We start from the raw sequence: 22250 nt of genomic DNA, 5'->3' as shown, positions 1-22250 counted from the left end.
CTTTTGCTTTTGCCAGCCATAGTGAAAAAATCTACAAATATGTCAAATCCCTTCTACTGACAATAGCACTGTCTGTAGTTCAGCATCTAGAACATAGCTGATTTAGATTATTTTGTAAATGTAGTTGTCTTCCTCAGTGACTGGCTGGATGCACAACTGCTTACACAAAGCCTGCCACACTGTAATTGCTCTAGGTATGTGAGGTGCTCCAAAACCACATGAATTCCTCTGTCTTGTAGCTAAATTTCCTTTCCAGCCTTGATACTCTGGCTGTAATTATGAGACATCCTTGGCAGTTTTAATCAGTTACCCCAAAGGCAAAGAATGAAACCAAAGAATGAAATCTAACCCTAGACCAGGGGTGGCTAATCTAAGGCTCTCCAGATGTTGCTTACTACAACTCCCAGCAGCCTCAATCAGTGTGCCCAATGGCCAAGGATGGTGGGAGTTGTTGTTCAGCAACATCCAAAAGGCCACCCCTCTTGTAAACACGCGACTACACTGAAGAATGGGAACAGATAGCTACATGTTTCTGCATGGAAACACCCAGAACTGGCAAAATCCATAATATAATTGAGACACTGATGGATTATACCAACTTCTTTTGGGTTGCATAATACAAGCAAGATATAAATGCTTTCAATAAAAAAAGGAGATATATAGTAAGTTGAACGTATGAAGCATCTGATTAGCAGGACATAATTTCAATGTGGTGTGATGCTTAGGGCCCAATCAATAAACGGGAGCAACCAATACCCAGAGATATTAAAGGTACATGAATACAGACTATATTAACAGCCAGGGTGAGACCCATTAGTAAATTTTAAATGTATGCAATTTCAGTTTACATATTTCTTAAAAGGTGCTGCCGCAAACTGTAGGTTTGATTTAAAGCCAGCATTTTATATAAATTGGTGGATTCAGGTTGGTCTAGCAGGGCACACACTCAGAAAAACAAGGCTGCATGCCAGAAAAAGTGCATAAACATATCAGCCATCAAATGCTTTTATTCATCAAGGAAAAATACACATCCATATCCACCACATCTGTTTTGTCAAAATTATAGCATATTCTGTTTTCTTTCTCTTGTGTTTCCCCCCTGTATATTGATATTATGTTTGTGTTGGTTGTGGGGTTCAGAGCTCCCCACCAACATACCCCCCTTTAAGTTACTCCATGCATGTCAGGAGCACTTGTCAGAAAACTTTTTGTTGTTTTTCTATTTAAAACAGATTTATCCTACATTACTCTCACTGCTTTTCTATTTAAAACGTGCCCTTTTCTTTTAAATGCAATCCTTCAAATACGCAGTGACAAATGTTCAGTGAATCATAGACATTTCTGGAAATCTGACCTAGCGCTGTTAAAAGTTGTAGTGATTCATTAGAACTTTCAAAGATAATTTAATTGATTGGCCAACAAAATGAACTGTTTCTGTATCTTATCGCTTTATTATGGTCAATGACCAGTAATTGTTATTACAGAAGCATCAAACCTATTGATAAATAAACTACACTTTTTGTTCTAACAACAAGTAATAGTGAACAATAAATTGCTGCTATTAACAGCAAGTGATGCTTTTAACTTGTTACCTTCCCCAACTTGCTGCCCCCTTAATGTTCTGGACTACAACTCCCATCAACTCCAGCCAGCATAGCCATTTTGATATCAGTTGTTGAGCACTGCAGCAGGAAAATGGAAGGTCTCACTAAGCCATAGTTTGGCTTACCAACGTTGTGAGAACCAGCTCAAAGAGACAATGCATGCTGCAATAACACCAGCAACAGTAATGCCACCAATAACAGACAGGTGTGGACTGAGGGAATGGTTGGCACCACTTTAACAATTAGTGGGAAGGTATTGATTTATCATTTTCATGCCTCCTGTTAGTTAAAAGGCAGGTAAATGAACAAACTTGCTTGCAGTGGTTGTGCCACAGTGCGCAGCAAGGTTGGGGCTGCGGCGCACCCTTATCTCCATCCAGTCCAATTTCTGCAGCATACCAGGAAGAAAAGGAGAAGGAGTGTGGTGGCAAGGAGCACCAGATTGTCTTTGCCGGCGGGTTTGCACCATGCTGACCTTGCCACTGCTGCTACATCACCACCACTCCTTCCCACCCTGGGATGCTGTCGTGACTCAGCTGGACAAGGGCTGGGTGAAAGACAGAGTTCCACCTTTCTGTCTACTGCTGGGTGTGTTTCTGTGTGGGCAAATTCTGTAGAGCTTTGGGCTTTATTCTGTCAAATATATATGCAATAACTTTTAAAAAATAACAACTGAGAGATAAGCATGAAGTCCACTGCACCTTTACATCGCTCGCAGCACATCCCTCTCTGCTTTATGACCAGAGCACACTCCTTAGAAAGCACTGGGCACTTCTCTCGTTTGCATGTCACTTCCTTGTTCTGTGGGGAGGAAAAGAGGAGAGCAAAATAACAGCATCAGTCTCCATTTTCTCCCAATAAGGTAGCACGCCATGAAGTCAGATTCAGAAAATCTTCCCTCTGCTCCACAAGGAATCTTTGGGATACAGAGAGGACATTATACCCCTTCTTCATACAGAGATGCGTTCCCTCTTGCGACACAAACGCATCAGCAGGGAGTTGAAAAACTGGGGAGAAAGGGGGAGTGGTGGCAACTTTAAAAAGGATACTGAATCTAGATAAAGTTATGCCAAAGGAAACATGTGACTCGTTTCATACTAATGTTACTTTTTGGTATACTGTAGAAATGATAATATTTGTGTAAACTATAGCTGGGACTTCAGAATACCTGGCATTGGACTTCCTTGTGCGAACAAAAATATTTAGCCACGACTATTCAACAGGTTTGCATAGTAGAGTTAGTTAAAATAAAAAAAAGAAAGTCTGAATTTCCAAACCAAATAAAGACAAAGATGGCTTCAATGAACTTCTTTCTTTCTTTCTAACAAACAATAAAACTGCAAACCAAAGACACAATCCAGGGAACACGGGAAGCAGCAATGGTGAAAAGAAGGGAAAAGTTCTTTAAATAAATACATGGTCAAATAAACATTATGCCCTTTCAAGTCTCATTGGTTTAAATTAGGAGTGACTAAGCTTTTTCAGACTGGGGGCCACATTGGCTGTTGGCCAACCCTCCCAGGGCCACATGGTAGAAACAGCCATGGACAAGTGAAAGCAGGAGCCACTCTAGCTTGTGTGATCACTCTGCACATTCTCTACAGCCTAGCAGGACATGGCTCTCTCTGATCTTCAGGGATTGGAAGAGAAGAGAGCGCTAATTTTCTACTCATCACAGCACTGGACTGGGAAGGAAGATGGTGGGAAGTAAGATACCCTAAACCCCCTAATGAACTGGCTTCTCCTTCCTCTTGCAAACAACCAAGCAGGTCAAGGCACTACAGAAACAGAAAGGGGTGTGCCCGTTCTCATTCTTAATTTTGTGTTTTAATTTCACCTGAATTGTGCCCCTTACATTACAAAAAAATTAAATAACTGATCTCAAACTGTCAGTACAAGACCTGATTCAAGGCTACGTGGCTGCAGCAGTGTGAGAGCACTTCTTGCTGTGATTCAGTTTGCTTCCAGTAAGAAAAACTGAGTGAAGGTAGTAATACTGGTAATAAATAACAAAACTGATGGGTGACAATCTTCTGATCTTCAAGCATCTCCTACCACTTGGCCCCACCCTAGCCTTGCACCATTTATTTTTTTTAGAAATCACATTTTACTACTGGAAATTCCTTCCTTAAACACAGCAAAGTGGGGGGGGGGCGCCCTCTGCGTAAAGCCCCACCTATAATTACTGGTTTGGTCCATTACATGACACAGAAGCTCATTTGCCAGATGCCACCGTCCACTTAGCAGATCATATGGCATAATTAGAGACCCCCAAAAGGAGGGGGAAATCAAAGGGGAAGGAAGAATGTCAATCATAAAATGAAGTCATGAAGAGGCTCTGAGCTTCATTGTTTCCTAAGGCCCAAGCCAAGGTACGTTTAAAGGTTAGCTCAAAGTCAGGAGATTTGGGCTTTTAAAAGGCGGGGGTGTATCTTCCCAACTATCCTACGCCATCTTATTCCTTCTGCAGTAAGTGCAGACAATGTTTTGTTATAAGCTATGATTCATTATTCCCTCACCAAGCCAAATCTGCAATTATTTCAACTGCAGTGACTATAAAGTATGGGCAGGAAGAATTTGAGTTCTCAAGCAGAGGATCAGCTGCTGTAAGAATACTGTCTATTGTCAGAATGATTCAGTCCTGTGTTATTCTGGCTCTTTTGCACAAGTATACAATTGCAAACACTTAGTCATAAATCTGGGTTACGTGGACTCCAGCTCACCAGTACAGCTCCCCTGCACTTCCGAATCGGCTCAGTGCAAGCACAGTGTACATTTAGGAAACTGGCTAAGTAATGTCAGGGCCAAAATTTGTCTTTTAACGGGGCACCATTTAAGAAAGAGGGGCAGAGAGATTTTTCCATGTAAGCAAAGATTCATAGCAAGCTTCAAGTAATATATTCAAACTTAAAATGCAGAAAAGCTGCCTATATGAAGAGATGTGTTCCGATTTATTTTTTAAAAACCTAACCAAGTTATCAACACACATTTAAGAGTCACTATTATTATTATTAATTACATTTCTATACTGCCCTTCTTCAAATCACAGGGATTTCAAGCGCATGCCCATTTGCTTATTCATCAACAACTAGCTAGTTTGGGGTTCTTCCTGATGTTTAGTTTGAATCTCTTTTCTTGGAACTTGAAGCCATTGGTTCAGATCCTAGCATCTGGAACAAGAGAAAACAAGCTTGCTCCATCCTCCATGTGATAGCCCTTTAGATATTTGAAGATGGCTATCATAACTCCTAGGGACGCGGGTGGCGCTGTGGGTAAAAGCCTCAGCACCTAGGGCTTGCCGATCGAAAGGTTGGCGGTTCGAATCCCCGCGGCAGGGTGTGCTCCTGTTGCTCGGTCCCAGCGCCTGCCAACCTAGCAGTTCGAAAGCACCCCCGGCTGCAAGTAGATAAATAGGGACGGCTTACTGGTGGGAAGGTAAATGTTGTTTCAGTGTGCTGCGCTGGCTCGCCAGATGCAGCTTCGTCACGCTGGCCACGTGACCCGGAAGTGTCTCCGGACAGCGCTGGCCCCCGGCCTCTTGAGTGAGATGGGCACACAACCCTAGAGTCTGTCAAGCCTGGCTTGTACGGGCAGGGGTACCTTTACCTTTTATCATAACTCCTCTCGGCCTCCTCTTTTCTAGGCTAAACAGACCCAATTCCCTCAACCATTGCTCATAAGGCTCAGTTTCCAGACCCCTGATAATCCAGGTCTTCCTCCTCTGCACAAGTTCCAGCTTGTCCATATCCTTCCTACATTGTGGTGCCCAGAATTGAATACAGTACTCTAGGAGTGGTCTGACCAATGCAGAATACAGTGGGACACTAGACTTCTATTGATCCAGCCTAGAATGGCATTTGCTATTTTTTCTGCTGCATCACAGTTAACTCATGTTAAGCTTGTAGTCTACTAAGACCTCTAAAGCCTTTTTACATCTACTACTGGCAAGCCACGTGCCCCCCATCTTATATTGGTGCAGCTGGTTATTCCTGCCTAAGTGCAGAACCTGACATTTATCCCTACTGAAATTCATTTTGCTAGTTTTGGCCCAGTTCTCCAATCTGTTGTCATACTGAATCGAAATTCTGTCTTCAGCAGCATTGTCTACCTCTCCATTTTGGTGCCATCTGCAAATTTGATGAGTATCCCTTCAAGACCTTCATCCAAGTCCTTTATAAAGATATGTTGAAGAACAACGAGCCCAGGACAGAACCCTCTATCACCCCACTTGCCACTTTTCTCCTAGGATGTCGATGAATGAGTCAACCAGCTACAAAGCCACCTAACAGTTATCTCGTCCAGACAGAGCATACCCATCATGTCTAGTATCCACTGATAGCCTTATCCTCCACATATTTTTCTAATCCTGTGTTGTGGGAGCAAATTCCATAGTTTAACCATGCATTGTGTGAAGAGGTACTGTATTTGCTTTCGCCTGACCTGAATCATTTAGCAATTCCCTTCTGTACCCTGAAATAGAGGCACTACCATGAAAACAAAACACAGGATGCTATCACAACTGTTCACTTAGAATTGCTGTATTAAAAACTCATATGGGGGAAAACCCCAAGCCTTCTCCTTTGTCTCATTCTCCCACTTTAATATCCATGCATTTGTTCTACTCCCTCCCCTCCTCTTTCAAGTCTCTTCTCACCACCCACTTCTTTTGCAAATCAATTCCCAGTCCAGCCTAAGCCCTAATTATGCATCCGCTACTACCTGGGTGTCACCCCACCTCACCCCATGGCCAATTCACACTCCCTCCCTCCAGGTTACAAGTGAATTTTTCAGTTGCTTCAAATGAACTGAAACATCCAGCACAAGGAAATGTCCTGTGTAGCTCAAAGGTTTGCATACAACATTGCGGTCTTAGCCACTGTACTATTTTACCATTCCTTTCTGGCCAAAAGGATCTGTCAAAGTTCCAGACGTAATGGAGCATTGTTTTATAATAGAGGTAAAAAGCAAAACAAAAAGCTGTCTGCCTGATGAAGAGGTCTATACAGGTCGAAAACCTGCATGATTCTCTGCCAGCACACAGTTGGCTCAAGGAAGATATTGCATTACCTATTCTATACTTCAAAAGATCTGCTGAATATTCATCTCTTAAAACAAGCATGTGTAATTCCACTGAAACCTTTGGAGTTGTGCCTGCTTTCTGCTCCAGCTAGATATGACCCTTAAACCATTCCAGAATATTCCTTTGAAAAGTGTTATGGTCTAACATGATTCATACCATGTAGCCTATATCTTCAGAAATGTCATGAACAGTAAAACTTGATGTGGAGGAAAAGGACATTTCTCTGTATAATCATTTCACCCCTCCCCTTTTTTTATCTTGCCCCTCAGATTAAGCAGAGTTGGTAAATCATTGTTTGGTCTATTGTAGTCTACTGTTGTAAAAGGCAGGTCTCCGAGGCCCTGTATGGATTGTAAGGAAAGAAGATAAAACCTCATCAAACAAGGAACAATTCTGTTGCTTTTTGTTTTAATCCGCCTCCCAAAATTTCACTCTTAAGTGGTGCCACTAGTCTAGTGAAATCCGTCTTGTTCTTTGTAGGGGACAAGAGGGGGAGTAGAGTAACTAGGTCAAATAAGCCTTAACTGGGAAATCTGTTGCTTCCAGTTGTTTCTTTAACCATAAAGTGCATCATTTCAATACTTTCTTCCAGCCATTAACTCGAAGCAAAAAAGGGACAAAAATAAAGAAAAGCCAATACAGCCAAAACTCTTTATACATTGTCTACAGTGTGCTTCAGAAGCTGTTGAAAGCTCAAAGATCTGTCGATAATGCTCCTTCAAAGGGGGGGGGACCCCGCCTGACTGCAACTTTCGGAAGCCAACTTTTTTATAAGGCAAGGAGGAGAGGATTTTCTCCCTCTTTTGTCATTAAAAAAAAAAAAGGACAGCAGTGTACTTTTGGCATCAGTGAGTACAGAAGAGACATATTGCTCATAAATATATAAACCATTTTATAAATCATAAAGCTAGGAGTCAGGCAAAATCCATAATAGGATCCCAAGATTCATAATAAATAATATGTAATTACAGTCATGCACAACAGTTATTTTAAACAGATGGTTTACAGATTCACATCTGGGTGTTTTTTAAATTTAGTTTTCATGCATAAACACCGGGAGAGATCATAAATATTAGACCATGGATGGTTTTTTAAAAAAAGAAACCTGAGGACACTGGGAGGAAGATCTCCCTCTGAAGTTAACAGTTGCTGTGCATGGTATAGTAGTGGGTTCCTGAGAAGCTCCCGCTCACTTCATTGTGGCTTGTGCAAGAGAACTTCCCTGATAATTCTGCAGGGTACAGTCAGGATGAGGTGGGAAGTGGTGGGTGGGAGAGTAAGATAGTGTTTCTAAAACCAATGCAGAGTGACAATTGATGCAATTACACTATGATTACTTGGCCAGACATTCAGGGCTTATCCTAGAATCTCAGACTTGCCTGAAAATAAGGAATTTGGGGTTACTCGGAAGAGTCAATTGGATAATTCTATCTACTAAAGGCCTACACCTAGAGATTTTCAAATCAATACATACAGCTCCCACCTCACCCCATCCCACCGTCCTGATTGTTTCCCACTCTTATCTCTGTAAATTACCTCTTCAGTTTCTTCCTCTCTGCTTTCTTAGAGTCCTCCTGTTTCTCCAACTTGTTTTCTCATCCAACCCTTCTACTTATCTTTCCCTTAAAGCCCCCACTTCTGAGAATACTGCAAATACTTTCTGCCACTTCTCTCAGGTATTAGGAACTTCATTTCTCTTGAGTTGCCCTCATTCCTGGCCTTATTTCACATAGTTTCTCAACTACTCCAGCATTCTTGCTGTTGTCAGTCCCTCCCCTTACATATTCCACCTAGCAGACACACCTATCCTGAAGCCCTGTGCAAGGTTTCAGTCAACCAAATTAATCTTCCAATTTGTCCACAGAAGCGGCATTGTTTCGTCAACTACCTATCACTAAGCTCTCCCTCTCAGCAATTAAAATGTTTAAGAACATTCCATAGTCTCGCAGCAGCCCAGCCAATGGCTGAGAGGATCAGAACAATTTCTTCTGTAAAATTAGCAAAAGAACTACCATTTTCAGAGATAAGGAGTGTGAAGGAGCTCCCATAGACAGCTAGGGAACAAAATGCACATCTGTGCTTTGTTCACAAATATACATTCCTTCCCCAACCAGGTCCATATCAATGAATAAACTCCAGCTCCTCAAAAGATTCCATCAACGGTGTCTCTGAAAAATTTTACACATCACTTGGGAAGACAGGCAAACTAATACCAGTGTACTGGAAGAAGCAAAGATCACCAGTGTTGAAGCAATGATTCTTCAACATCAACTTTGTTGGGACTGGTCATGTTGTGCGGATGCCTGATTATCGTCTTCCAAAGCAACTACTCTATTCCGAACTTAAAAATGGAAAGCATAATGCTGGTGGTCAACAAAAGAGGTTTAAAGACTCTCTCAAGGCAAATCTAAAAAAAAAAGTAGTATAAACACTTGCCTATGAGTGCTCCAACTGGAGAACAGCCTTTACCAAAGGTGTCATAGGCTTTGAAGACACTCGAACTCAGGATGCAAAGGAGAAATGTGCTAAGAGGAAGGTATGCTTGGCAAAGCCACATCGTGATCAACTTCCGCCCGGAAACCAATGTCCCCACTGTGGAAGTATGTGTGGATCCAGAATTGGCCTCCATAGTCACTTACGGACTCATTGTTAAAACCGTGTTTATGGAAGACAATCTTACTCGGCTACGAGTGATCGCCAAAGAAGAAGGAAGAAGAAGAAGAAGAAGAATACCCTACGCAAGTAAATAAGTTTATTCATGAATACTTATTGGGGTGAAGGTTACACATACCCCCTTAGTTCTGCTGACACCCCTTTCTTACAAGAAAGCAGGTTTTTAAATCTCTGCCAATTTGTACCCCATTCACTTTGTTACACAGGAGGCCCTGAGATATAATAATAATAAGAATAAGAATAAGAATAAGAATAAGAATAAGAAGAAGAAGAAGAAGCAGCTCATTTCTATCCACATAGCTTCCTTCTTTGCTTAATTTCTTGGTTATGCTAGAGTGCAGCTCTAGGATGTGAGAGATGCAACCCAGCAACAAACTTTGACATACATAATGAACAAGAGAGATCTGATCACTTCGTTAGAAGCCAGTTTCTTTTACTTATCATGAATTACTGGACTGAAATTTCATTTTCTGTGGTAATCAAAGTTTGCGTCAAGTCATTCACAAGGCAGACAAGCCTAACAGAGGCTGACTTCAATGTTGCCTGTTCTGCAATCTTGCCTCACCAATAATTTATTCATCCCCAAAGCATGGCCTATATTTTACCTACCATCAAAGAGCTCTGTGTATAAAAGGCCCATTATAATGACAAATCATATCAGGAATAATAATAAAAAAATCCTTAAGTCATATGGTATAGTAAAATAAAATGCCAACATGAAAAGTTTTTTTTTTAATCGAAAATGTTTGGCAAAGACCTGGAACAGGATCTGTTCCAAACCACAGTTTTAGGTCAGCTGCCAAAATTCCAACAGGATTCCCTATTGCGTCTCAGCTAAAAGAAAGAAAAAAGAAACTATCAACCACTCTTAAGAATTGCTTTCTTCAACAGGCATGTGGCTTGGAACAGGAGCTGTGCTTTCTTTTGGGAATGTGGGGAGCACTCTAGAATAACTTGACTTGCTGTGTTCTGAGCCTAAGGTTTGATTATAAGGTGCAGAGGGAAAACAGCCTGTACAACGAGCACAGATGCGAATTCTCAAGATGCTAATTTCACTTCCAGTGTTACATTCCAGCTGTGTTTTCTTATTCTTCTTGTTTTGAAAAGATGTTTTCAACAGCCTTGTATTGTATTTTCAGTGTCATGCAGCTTTTCAAAATATTTCTCCTGTGCCACTTCAATAAATCTGGAAAACACATAATCTACCCTTTGTTACATATGCTCAAAATTCTGGATAGCGTTGAAGATCTCATTGGGTCATTTCACATGGGTATGTATTCTAAAGAGCACAAGAGGAATCCTCATGCTCACACACTGCACATGAAGCATTTTGTACAAGCCTAGGCTTATATCATTTATTGCATTTGCTAATCTACTATTATTTAGACTTGCTAGTTGCTTGCTACCCAAAGGTCTCTAAGCAATTTACAGCATGTTAGATGTCTACATTTTTCCTGAGTTACAAATATGAATGGGTGGGTGGATAAATCTCTGTTCAGCCTAAACATCTTTGCCTCAGGACCTGCCCAAGCTATCCATGAGGTCCTGCTTCATGTTGTTGCAACCACCTGAAGGCACGTCAAGTGGTGAAGAAAAACGTCACTTTTCAGTAACGGTGCTCTTCTTGTGAAACTCCTTGCATAGTGAAGCCAACTTTGCCACGGTACCAGCCCCATGCTGAATCGTGCCGACAAATCTTTCCTTTAAAGTAAATTCAGTGAATTCTCGGTTCCGACATTGCATTTGCTATATGCGCATCTCAGCTGGAACCGTTCCAAAAGCACTGCTGCATCCATGCCAAAACTGGCCCTGAATCTTGCAGGCTGAAAGGACCACAGTGCCCACAGGAGCAGGGCATTGTTGATACTAAGTATGGGTGGTGTTACAGATTGGCTACGAGGGGTCTCTGCCAACATCTATTACTCCCTTTGGCATTCCACCCTGACCCAAAGGAGATATTAATCAAAGCAAAGGTTTGAGGTTGCACAAAGACCCTACATACAGTGGTGCCCCGCAAGACGAATGCCTCGCAAGACGGAAAACTCGCTAGACGAAAGAGTTTTCAGTTTTGGAGGTGCTTCGCAAAACGAATTTCCTATGGGCTTGCTTCGCAAGACGACAGTGTCTTGCGAGTTCCTGCGGGTTTTTTTTCCTCCCCCCCTTTTTCTAAGCCGCTTATCAGCTGATCCGATAAGCCGCTAAAAGCCGCTAATAGCCGCTAATAGGCGCTAATAGGCGCTAATCCGTCAATGGGCTTGCTTCGCAAGACGAAAAAACCGCTAGACGAAGAGAATCACAGAACGGATTCTTTTCGTCTTGCGAGGCACCACTGTAATTTACACTGCAAATTTTCATCCTGCCACCAAGTTATATAAGCAGTTCACACCACTCCCTAAAGGCCAAACAATCACTTCCTGTGGTGTGCCTGATGCTTAAACAAATTTTATCCTGCACTCAGCTGCACACCTGAGTCTTTCAGTCTGTAGGATATGGCCCTTGTACTAAAGAAATAAATGTGTGTGCTTGTAAAAATGACAGAGAGAGAAGGGGGGCACTATATCCCCATTTAAATACAATAGTTTGATGGGATGGGAGTCCATTATATTAAACATATGTTTTGCTCTGTTTCCCTAATTGCCACTGCTTTCCCCTCATTCACCTCAATGGATCAAAGCTGTTTATGGTTTAAGCAGTTTCACTCACAATAAAAACTTAGGGTTGGTTAAAAAAACTTAAAAAATAAATTAACAGGCACATGTATTCTTATTTTATTTTTATTTATTAAATTTGTATACCACCCAATACCCGCAGGTCTCAGGGCGGTTACAACATAAGATCACAATACAAAAAACACCAAATACATAATAAAACAAAAAACAACCCAATAACCCCCTCCCCCAACACAGTTTAAAATCGCATTGGAAGTCAATCAGCCAAAGGCCTGGTTGAAGAAGAAAGTTTTTGCCTGTCGCCTAAAGGTGTATAATGAAGGCACCAGCTGAACTGCCCTAGGGAGAGCATTCCACAAATGGGAAGCCACTGCAGAAAAGGCCTGTTCTTGTCTTGCCACCCTCCGGACCTCTAATGGGGGAGGCACATGAAGCAGGGCCTCAGAAGATGATTTTAGGGTCTGGCTGGGTTCATATGGAAAGAGGCGGTCCTTGAGATACAGTGGTGCCCCGCAAGACGAACGCCTCGCGAGACGAAAAACTCACAAAACGAAAGGTTTTTTCGTTTTCGAGTTGCTTCGCAAGACGAATTTCCCTATGGGCGTGCTTCGCAAAACGAAGCTTGCCCCGCAAGCTCCGGGGACAGCGGGAAGCGCAGCGCGTCTTCCCCACTGTCCCCGGACCTCTTTTGAAGCAAGGGGCGGCGGGGAGAAGCGATCTTCTCCGCGCCGCCCCTTGCTTCAAAAGAGGGGACAGAGCGGCGCTTCCCCTCTGTCCCCAGACGGTCTCCATAGGAACGCATTGATTGATTTTCAATGCATTCCTATGGGAAACCGTGCTTCGCAAGACGAAAAACTCGCAAGAAGAAAAAACTTGCGGAACGAATTAATTTCGTCTTGCGAGGCACCACTGTATATATGTAGATATATGCATGTTCTGATGCCAAGTGAAGGCCATTCTGCCCAGGCTCTTCAATTCACTTTGATAACGTGAGCCTCAGTTCTGTTTTGTTTTTAAAACAACTTTTGGGATGTAGCAGCTTCTGTTTTGTTATACTTACAGAGTTCCTCCATTTTTAAAAGCGACTTTCTGTTTTGCTTTGATTGCAAGTCATCCAGACAATGTTATGTTATGGGGCAGCAAACAAATGTCAGCAATAAATCATTTGAGCACCAAGGTGAAAGTATGTTACCACTGACACCATCCAGTAGATACTTGTGGAAGTCACACCAAAATGTACACATCTGTTGCTAGCTATGCCAACAAGAGGCTACTTTTGCCTCTACCAGAGTACAGCTTGAAAGACCATGGAAACTATTTTATTAAACATAGCAAATAGAACAACAGCAAAACAAAGAACAAACCCCATCTATTCAAGGCGCCAAGGGTAAGTAGATATATTGGGGGGGGGTGGAGAGAAGACATAAAATATAGTTATCATTGCCACCAGCCGTAGACTCATGCTGTCCAAATTTCTGCTGCAGACATTATATTTGTGATTTTTTTATATAAATATAAAAAGTCAGGTAGCATAGAAAGTTTCTCTTTTCCCTGCAGGAGCCTGATACTGTGCTTAATCTTTTCAGAAATCTAAATCAAGCAAACATTCCTTAGCCAGGCACCAGTATCCAAACCATTTCCATCTTTGTATTATTCAATGCCCAGCTGCTACCAGAATAAAGTTCATCAAGTCTTTAAATTTAAATTTATTATTTGGTCCCATAAATAAACATAATGACCAAAGCTCTGCTGACAAAAATAATACAGTGGTGCCCCGCAAGACGAATGCCTCGCAAGACGGAAAACTCGCTAGACGAAAGAGTTTTCCGTTTTGGAGGTGCTTCGCAAAACGAATCTCCTATGGGCTTGCTTCGCAAGACGAAAATGTCTTGCGAGTTCCTGCGGGTTTTTTCCCCTCCCCCCCTTTTCCTAAGCCGCTAAGCCGCTTATCAGCTGATCCGATCAGCAGATAAGCCGCTAAAAGCCGCTAATAGCGCTAATCCGCTAATCCGTCAATGGGCTTGCTTCGCAAGACGAAAAAACCGCTAGATGAAGAGAATCACAGAACGGATTCTTTTCGTCTTGCGAGGCACCACTGTATTCTGTCTTGTATATATATTTTTTAAGTTCCTGGTGATCAGTTAGCCAGAATCTTTGCAGCTCTGCCTCCATAGCATTGGTGGGCACTAGAGCCAAATTTTTATTGTTTAGGTGGGAGACTGCTGTTATAAGACAATGGCCTAATTGACAGCAGCATTACAGTTTTTAAAATACTGGGCATCAATAGCATGTTCATTTCTTACACGTAGTATCTCATGTGATATTCAAAGCCTCCTAATGCAACCGACTGCCAATTAGTTTCCAGGTCCAATTCAAAGTGCTGGTTTTGACTTATAACGTCTTAAGCAGCTCAGAACACCAAAACTTCAAGGATTGCCTCTCCCCATATGAACCGACCTGGACCCTGCGATCATCATTGGAGGCCGTTCTTCATGTGTCTTCTCCATGAGAGGCCCAGAACGTGGCAACACAAGAGTGGGTGGCTCCATTTGGGTAATATGCTCTCCCCAGGGAGGCTTGTCTGGCGCCTTCATTAGATATCTCTAGGTACCAGGCAAAAACATTCATTTTTTCCCCAGGCCTTTGGCTAATTAAATGATCTATGACCTTTTAAACTGGTTTGTTACTACGGAATGTATTTTTATGTTTTTATATTTTAAACCGCCCTGTGATCCTTGAATTAAGGGTGGTATAGAAATGTAATAAATGAATAATAGAGTCTGCAATATGTTGCTGTAGGATGACACATGCATAGTCAGGATGCATATTATCAGTCATCATTGCATTTAGAAAATAAGCTAATTTAAAAGGGGAAAAATTGATAGTGGTTTAACAGAGTAATGGGTCTGTGTGTCCCAGCTTGTTGCCTATGTTGATTTAGGAAATACTGTAATTCTGGACATTGAGTTTAATACTGTGGCCAAATGTGGGACTCGATGGTTTCAGATATATATATATTTAATGGGCTAGTAATCCATCTGAACCTAGTGCCTTGGTGTGTTTTAACCTTCTCATAGCCTGTTGAATCTCTTCTTCTGAAATGTTTTTATTTAACTTATTTTTGGTGTCTCAATGATAGGATTTATATCAGCTTCAGTTAAATACATATCTATATGATTCTTGTTGGGCTTTACTGAGCTGTACAAATTTGGGTAATACTCTGCAAACACAGCATTAATCTTGGACTAATCTTATGCGATAGTCACATCCTTTTCTGTCACATAATGAATTTTATTAACTGTCTGTTTCTCTTTTAATTCATGTGGAAGAGTTTGGAGTGCTTATTGCTTGCCTCGTGGTACTTCTGTTTAACACACAACAGAGATTTGGCAATCTTATATGAGCCCAGTGCTTCTAGTTCCTTACGTTTATTATCTAAAAGTCTTAAAAACTTTGAGGAGCCAGAGCATTTGTGTTTTATTTCCACGGATTCAATCTCTTGTAAGAGACCTTGCCTAATTGGATCAGTCCGCCTTTTATACGTAGCAGATTCTACAATGCCTTTGCCCCTCACTGTTGCTTTTATAAGCATCCCAGATTGTGGTGAAGCTCATTCTTGGGGTTATATTTATATCAAAACACCCCTTTATGGCTGCTGAAATTGATTCTACTGAGAGTTGTTTCAAAAGTAGTACTGGATTTAGATGCTGCACTGGATTAAATGGACCTTTAGTTTTAATTTGCAATCTCTTCTCTGTATCGTTCCAATTTTAGTATATGTGCTGCCACATATATTTTAGTATATGTGCTGCAATCTCACCTCTATCATAATATGTTCTGTATAAAGGATAACTATCTGCCCATGTGAGTTCCTAGCTGGGCAGAGATTAGTACATAGCCCAGCTGAGAATATAACTAATAACTCAGAAAAATATATGTGAATAAGTGTCTGACCCTCTGATTCACATGTCTCCATGCATCAACCAAATGTTAAAGGAGTGGAGCAGTACTCTTGTTGCCTTGCTAGGCTCCCACTGGGACAGAGGAATTTTTATGCAGTGCTTTGCTGCATATTACAAAATTAAGATCTTCTGCTATTATCAATTGCCCTCTAGTAAATTTAATTAACTTATGAAGGGTCTTGTCTAAAAAAAATAGTATTGATTTGAGTATTTTATTTGAAACCTGTTAAAACAGTCTGCCCATAGACCCGGATGTTCTGAGGTCAAGGTACTGTACACATACTACAAAACTTGGATTGTTTTTATACTCATACCTCAGGTTACAGACGCTTCAGGTTGCATTTTTTCAGGTTGCGGACTGCCAAAACCTGGAAGTACTGAAATGGGTTACTTCCGGGTTTCGGCGGTAGTGCATGTGCAGAAGCGCTAAATTGTGCTTTGCGCATGCGCAGATGCGCCGAAACGCAACCCGCACATGCACAGACATGCCGTTGCGGACACTGCGGGTTGCGAAAGTCCATCCCGCACGGATCACGCTCACAACCCAAGCGTCCACTGTATATTACATTGACAGCAATGGTTTTCCCCAAAGAATATTGAAAAAATGTTGTTTGGTGAGTATGTTGAGACTTTTCTGGTCCCTAATATCCACTGCAAAACAACAGTATCCACTGTTCCACAGAAAGAGGGAATGGTTGCTGAAGCAGCTTTGTGTGGAAGGAATCGGGAGCTCCCTTTCAAAATAAAACAAACCTACCAATGCCTGTAGTGAGCCCTCCGAAATTATGATAATCAGCCCTCTCTCTCTATAGCTAGGAGTGTTCAAAACTAAGCACATCTTCATAGAAACAAAACTCATATCACACCTGAGCTTATGTCACATTCAAAGTGTCCATTTTCTTATCATGCATGTTGCATTTGAGCTGCTCTTGCGCTGTCACTGGCCCTGTGCCCAGACAGTACCCTTCTCACTTTCTCTGTTGGGAACTATACCTTTTCCCTGATGTCACTGTGGGACAAGCAACCATGCACTGTCAAATATATGGGTACTGGGTAGGATCAAGGCAACTGAAAAATCCCAGGGGTCTGTACCACTGATATTGAGTGCAAAGAAAAAGTGTTTGCAGTCCAACAGTCAAAAGTAACAAGATGTTCTCCTAAATACGACAACTGAACAAAAGAAAACTGCTCAACAAAAGAAAACTGCTGAGTTCTTTGAATAGTTCCCTGAAGTTTTACCCTACCAGTATTGTGCTTCACCTAATGATAACCTTTTTCATAGCCTTTTTCATTCCGTCACTGCTTCCACTGCAGCTGCCTTGTGATTTTCTTCTCTCTCTCTCTCTCTTTCTCCATCTCTCCTACATATCAAAGGTCTGCTTAGACGGTCTTTACACTGGAGATTTGGGCCATGACAAATATTACCTTGTTGGGCTTCCTTGTGGCCGGAGCCTGTACTAAAAACTCTGAACAAAGCGGCCCTTGAAGCCGTTCAGTTTCAAAAGGGTTTACAAAGCCCACCGGGCCTCCCAGCTTATTTTGCAACAAGTCATATCCCATGAAGAAATTCACTTCTGTATAACACAAAAACAGAGTTAGATTAAAGAAGAAGGAAGAAAGAAAGAAAAATCCCCTGCTGATCTGTCTGGCCAGAATCATGTCTTCTACCGCTCATGTGCTTTAAAGAAATGATCTTCTAGAGATATATGACCCTAATACATCACCAAACTCCAGTGTTCTCATGATACTCTATTCTTAAAAATATGACAGATGACAGAGGAAGCAACAGGGAATGCTTTTCTTTCCATCAGTGTGTGTATGTGTGTGTGTTAGCCACAGTTTTAAAATGCGAAGGGCAGGTATGTGTTACAGTGTCTTTTTTGGATCCAGGGCATTATTTTCTTCAGTAGTTTTTTTCTCCCCGTTCTGACCTTGAAATACTGAAACGTTTTAGTGAGTTATAAATTATACCACAGATTTAAACACAAGGAAAAACATGTCAAGGAGGTTCTTTGTTGCCTTTGCATAAAATTGTGAAGCTCTGCCCAAAGAGCTTGAAAAGCAACAGCAAAATAAAAATAGTAGCCCAACGAAAGTAGCAGCAATCTGTTTTCTATTACAAAATTATCTAAACAAGGAGGCCTCCAGACACTGCTGCCTTAAAGTACTTGCAGCTAGAATAAGAGCTGACCCTGGCTTTATTTTCTTTCTGTGATCTTGCCTGTGCTACGTATTAGCAAATATTACAAAGGAGAGAAAACAGCTTAGGCAGACCTGTGTAAACAAAGTTGTAAAAGTGGTATGTCAGTTTTCCTGGGGAAAAAACAAAACAAGATCCATGCAGGTCTGCCAAAAAGCTACCTTTTTAGGCAATATACTACAACTTTAAGGCTGACCTAATTTCCTAAAGCCACTGGGTCAAATCTATCACTTCTACATTGCACTTGCATTCAAATAAGTGGCATCACACCCTTTCTTCACTAATAAGACCAATGAATGTTGGTGGCAATTATGATAAACATGATAATCCTCTAACATTATTAACATATTTAAACATAAATCTTCTCTACAGCCTTCAGAAAAGGCAACCAGAAGACTCCTTAATACATGGTCGAATTTTATTTGTCTTACTTTTGGGATTTTCAGACGGTATTTATTTCCCACTCTCCAGCAATTCTTTCAAGAGACCTCTGTTGGTCGTCTCACAACTACCCTGCAAACCTAGTCCTATTCAGGGCCGTCTTAAGCATACCCGGCGCCGTGGTGCAAAGATCCCTCCGGTGCCCCCACCCCGTTTTCCCAGAGTTGTTGACCTTTTCCCAAGCCTCTATGGGGATTGCTCTCCTCCCTCAGGGGCTTGGGAAGGAAGCTGCATGTCCGCCAGCCATATGGTTGATGGGGCGCTGCTGGCAGGCGTGCAGGAGGGAAAGGGGAGGCCGCTAGCAAAGCCGTGCAGCTCCCCCACTCACTGGGGCGCCCCTGACAGTGTGCCAGTAAGCCCAATGGGAAAGTCAGCTCTGGCCCTATTTCACTGCCATGGCGTACAGTCATACCTTGGGTTAAATATGCTTCAGGTTGAGTGTTTTCAGGTTACGCTCTGCGGCGACCCAGAAGTAACGGAATGCATTACTTCCAGGTTTCACCGCTCGCGCATGCGCAGACGCTCAAAATGACATCACGCGCAGACGCAGCGAATTGCGACCCGCGCAGACGTGGGTTGCATTCTACTTGGGATGCGAATGGGGCTCTGGAACAGATCCCGTTCGCATCCAGAGGTACCACTGTGTTAGAATCAGTTTGCTTTCATTATGTAGCTGTGGATTACAGAGTAGCACTAATACCTAGGGGCACTGCCTGTGCAAAAGTTACCATGAATACCAATACTCCCAATTGGTGGCTTCAAGTCATGCTGATGGTTTATGTCAAATACGAGTGCCTTTAATTAGTCCAGTTACCCAAGCAAGAGTAAAATACAGCTGCAATTGCTACTGCCTCTTGAGAAACTGACTTCATTCTGAAAATAAAATCCATTGCAGCGTGTCCATTTGACAACAGATGCAGGCAGTCCCAGCAACAGAGGGTGTTTCCACACCTACCCAATGACACTGTGGGTGTGAATATGCCAAAATTGCAAGCACCACTTCCTTCTGCATTCACCTGGGGAATGTCCAGGGACGAAAAGAAGTAATTAAGGGCAGGGTTTCCAAACATATCTCGTGTAACCACACCCTCCCTTGTGGACAGCAGGATCTAGAATCAATCTAGATGTAAAACAACATGCTAAGGATGAACATGAATGATTCTGCATTGGGGGGGAACCTTACATTTTTGTGATACATACGGGTTGGTGTGTATGAAGCCAGAGTCACTTGTGGGGTGTTCTGGCTCAGGTGATACAATAATTTGACCAGCATTGGGTGCTAAGCATCTTGACTTTGGGGAGCAGAGATCTGCTGCTCTGTCTCGGGCACCAAAATGCAATGGGGCAGCCTTGGCTTCCTCAGCCATCTCCCCAGTGCCCTCATCAAGAAATCAGGATGGTGGTTCCTCCAGGTCCTAGTTGCTCATACAGTGAGCTCCAGTTTGAGCATTACCCAATTCCTATGGTTATAATTATTATCATATAAAAACCTTTTGAAGAGTTATTTTTGTAGCAATGTGCTAGAACCAGAACGTACAAGGTTGCTTCCATCAGCTCATAGACCACATTCATTGCTACTGAGTAGTAAGTCACATAAACAGTTTTGTTCCCCATAATGGGTTTACTTATTGGAATAATAATAAATGTATTGCATTATGTCCAAGAAGATAATAATAAGCTTTTGGAAAATCTTAACCCAGCAGGGCCAGAATGACTTTCAAAAAACCCAGCTCCTATTCTTACTTCTGCACTCCAGCACATAAAACAGATTAGGGGAAAGAGCAGAGTTTATTATCCTCAATAATAGTTGACTAGGAGCTATTCAACCAGATTGTGCTTTCTTTGCTCCCTTTTCCTCCCCCACTGGCTCTGCTGGATATAACAAAAATACCTACTTTTGACAAGTGAGCAGAGCTGACATCACACACGAAGTGGCAGAGTGAAAAAGCTACATGCACAGCTCATCTGTCATTTTGACAAAGTGACTTCTGGTCACCAGTGGGACACTGTCAAAGTCATCTGAATGGTTGGCCTCGACCACCAGCAATCCTTACAAGTCAAGAAGGGGCCTTGTGGGACTTGAAACACAACCTGCTTTGGAACTGGCTCTTGCAGTTACACCTCGTGATGGCTATAAAAGCTGTGTGATATATCAAGTGCCATTACGATCTTTGCAAGGAGGTTACTTTCCATAGCTAGTGACAGCAGATAGCATCTTGTTAATCCAACTAATCGTCCTCAAATGCCAGGAAACGGGATTATGCATGGCTGAAAAAATCCACTCAGGAGGAAAGCCAGCTACAGATGTTTTCTCTGTTTGAAATGCCACATTCATTTGAAGAGAAGTGTACAATTCCAGGTCTGCGCTGAAATGGAATGTATAAAAGCAGGAACTCTTTGGGAAGTTTTACGAGTGAGCAGACAACTGCACATATACCGAGTGTGATTGCCAGGTGTATTTAAGTGTTTATAATTTTGTGACAATAACCTTAAACCCTATAACCTAAACGCCGTGACACTGGGAGAGTTTATGGTGATTGTATCTGCCATAGCCCAATTCTTCCTGCAGTCTGCAGTCGTGAACAGCATTCCAGGAAAGTTTCCCAAGCTGAACAATAAAAGGTAAGGTGACCCAAGACTCGTTGGGTCCAAGCGCTACCATGGGAACAGAAGATGACATCCACTGAGAGGCAAGCACTGATGGCTGACTGATGGGGTGGGGCTGTAGCTTATGGGTAGAGCACATGTCTTGCAAGCAAAAGCTCCAAGGTTTAATCCCTGGAACCTCTGTTATTACTGTGGTACTAGAAGTGTACCTAGTGGCGCTGTGGGTTAAACCATAGAGCCTAGGGCTTGCCGATCAGAAGGTCGGCGGTTCAAATCCCCGCGACGGGGTGAGCTCCCGTTGCTCGGTCCCTGCTCCTGCCAACCTAGCAGTTCAAAAGCACGTCAAAGTGCAAGTAGATAAATAGGTACCACTCTGGCGGGAAGGTAAATGGTGTTTCCATGCGCTGCTCTGGTTCACCAGAAGCGGCTTAGTTATGCTGGCCACATGACTCGGAACCTGTACGCTGGCTCCCTTGGCCAGTAAAGCGAGATGAGTGCCGCAACCTGGGATCAGATACAGCAATGCTCCTCTCTGCTCTACCCCTCATTTTAAATAATAAATAAATAAATAAATAAAATAATAATAGATTCTTTAAAAACAAAAATAAACAGCAACTATTATTTGGGTTAAGCCTACAAACAGTACTTGCTAAGAAGAAGGGGAAACATCCAAAGCTGAAGGACAGCACTGCTATTTTAATTACATTAAAATAAAAACACCAGAACAGTGGCAGTTTCTATAGTCTTGAAATGCAAACATTTCATGCAAGCTATTTTTATTTTTATGGTGCCTTTTTAAGTTTAAACATGAATTCCTTTACATATCCACCTCCAGAATTGAATATTAAAACATTATGGGAAACTAAAAATAAGAGGGTCCATCCCCCCTTTTTAAAGAAAAATGACTATTTTTATATAGCAACATCGGCAGAATACCAGATATCCTGCAACTGAATTACAAGATCGTAATTTTTAAAAAGTCTATTAGCAACTCAATAGAAGAAACTTGAAAGC

General features: G+C 42.0%; 1 protein-coding gene across 2 annotated transcripts in view; it reads right to left on the bottom strand.

The window, feature by feature from the left end:
* Positions 1-22250, bottom strand: part of BMPER (BMP binding endothelial regulator) — a 170406-nt gene that overhangs the window by 133892 nt on the left and 14264 nt on the right. For both annotated transcript variants that reach the window (XR_014517939.1, XM_083468812.1), the window contains exon 3: positions 2306-2405. Coding sequence is in view for 1 of the 2 variants with exons in the window: in XM_083468812.1 (XP_083324938.1) it covers positions 2306-2405 (100 nt within the window). In the remaining variant the exon portion in view is untranslated. The remainder of the gene's footprint in view (positions 1-2305; positions 2406-22250) is intronic.

This window comes from Podarcis liolepis (genome assembly GCF_965112155.1).
Source record: "Podarcis liolepis genome assembly, chromosome: 12".
Lineage (NCBI taxonomy): Eukaryota > Metazoa > Chordata > Lepidosauria > Squamata > Lacertidae > Podarcis > Podarcis liolepis.
The sequence above is the reverse complement of the archived record's forward strand: the minus strand, read 5'-3'. Positions and strand labels throughout refer to the sequence as shown.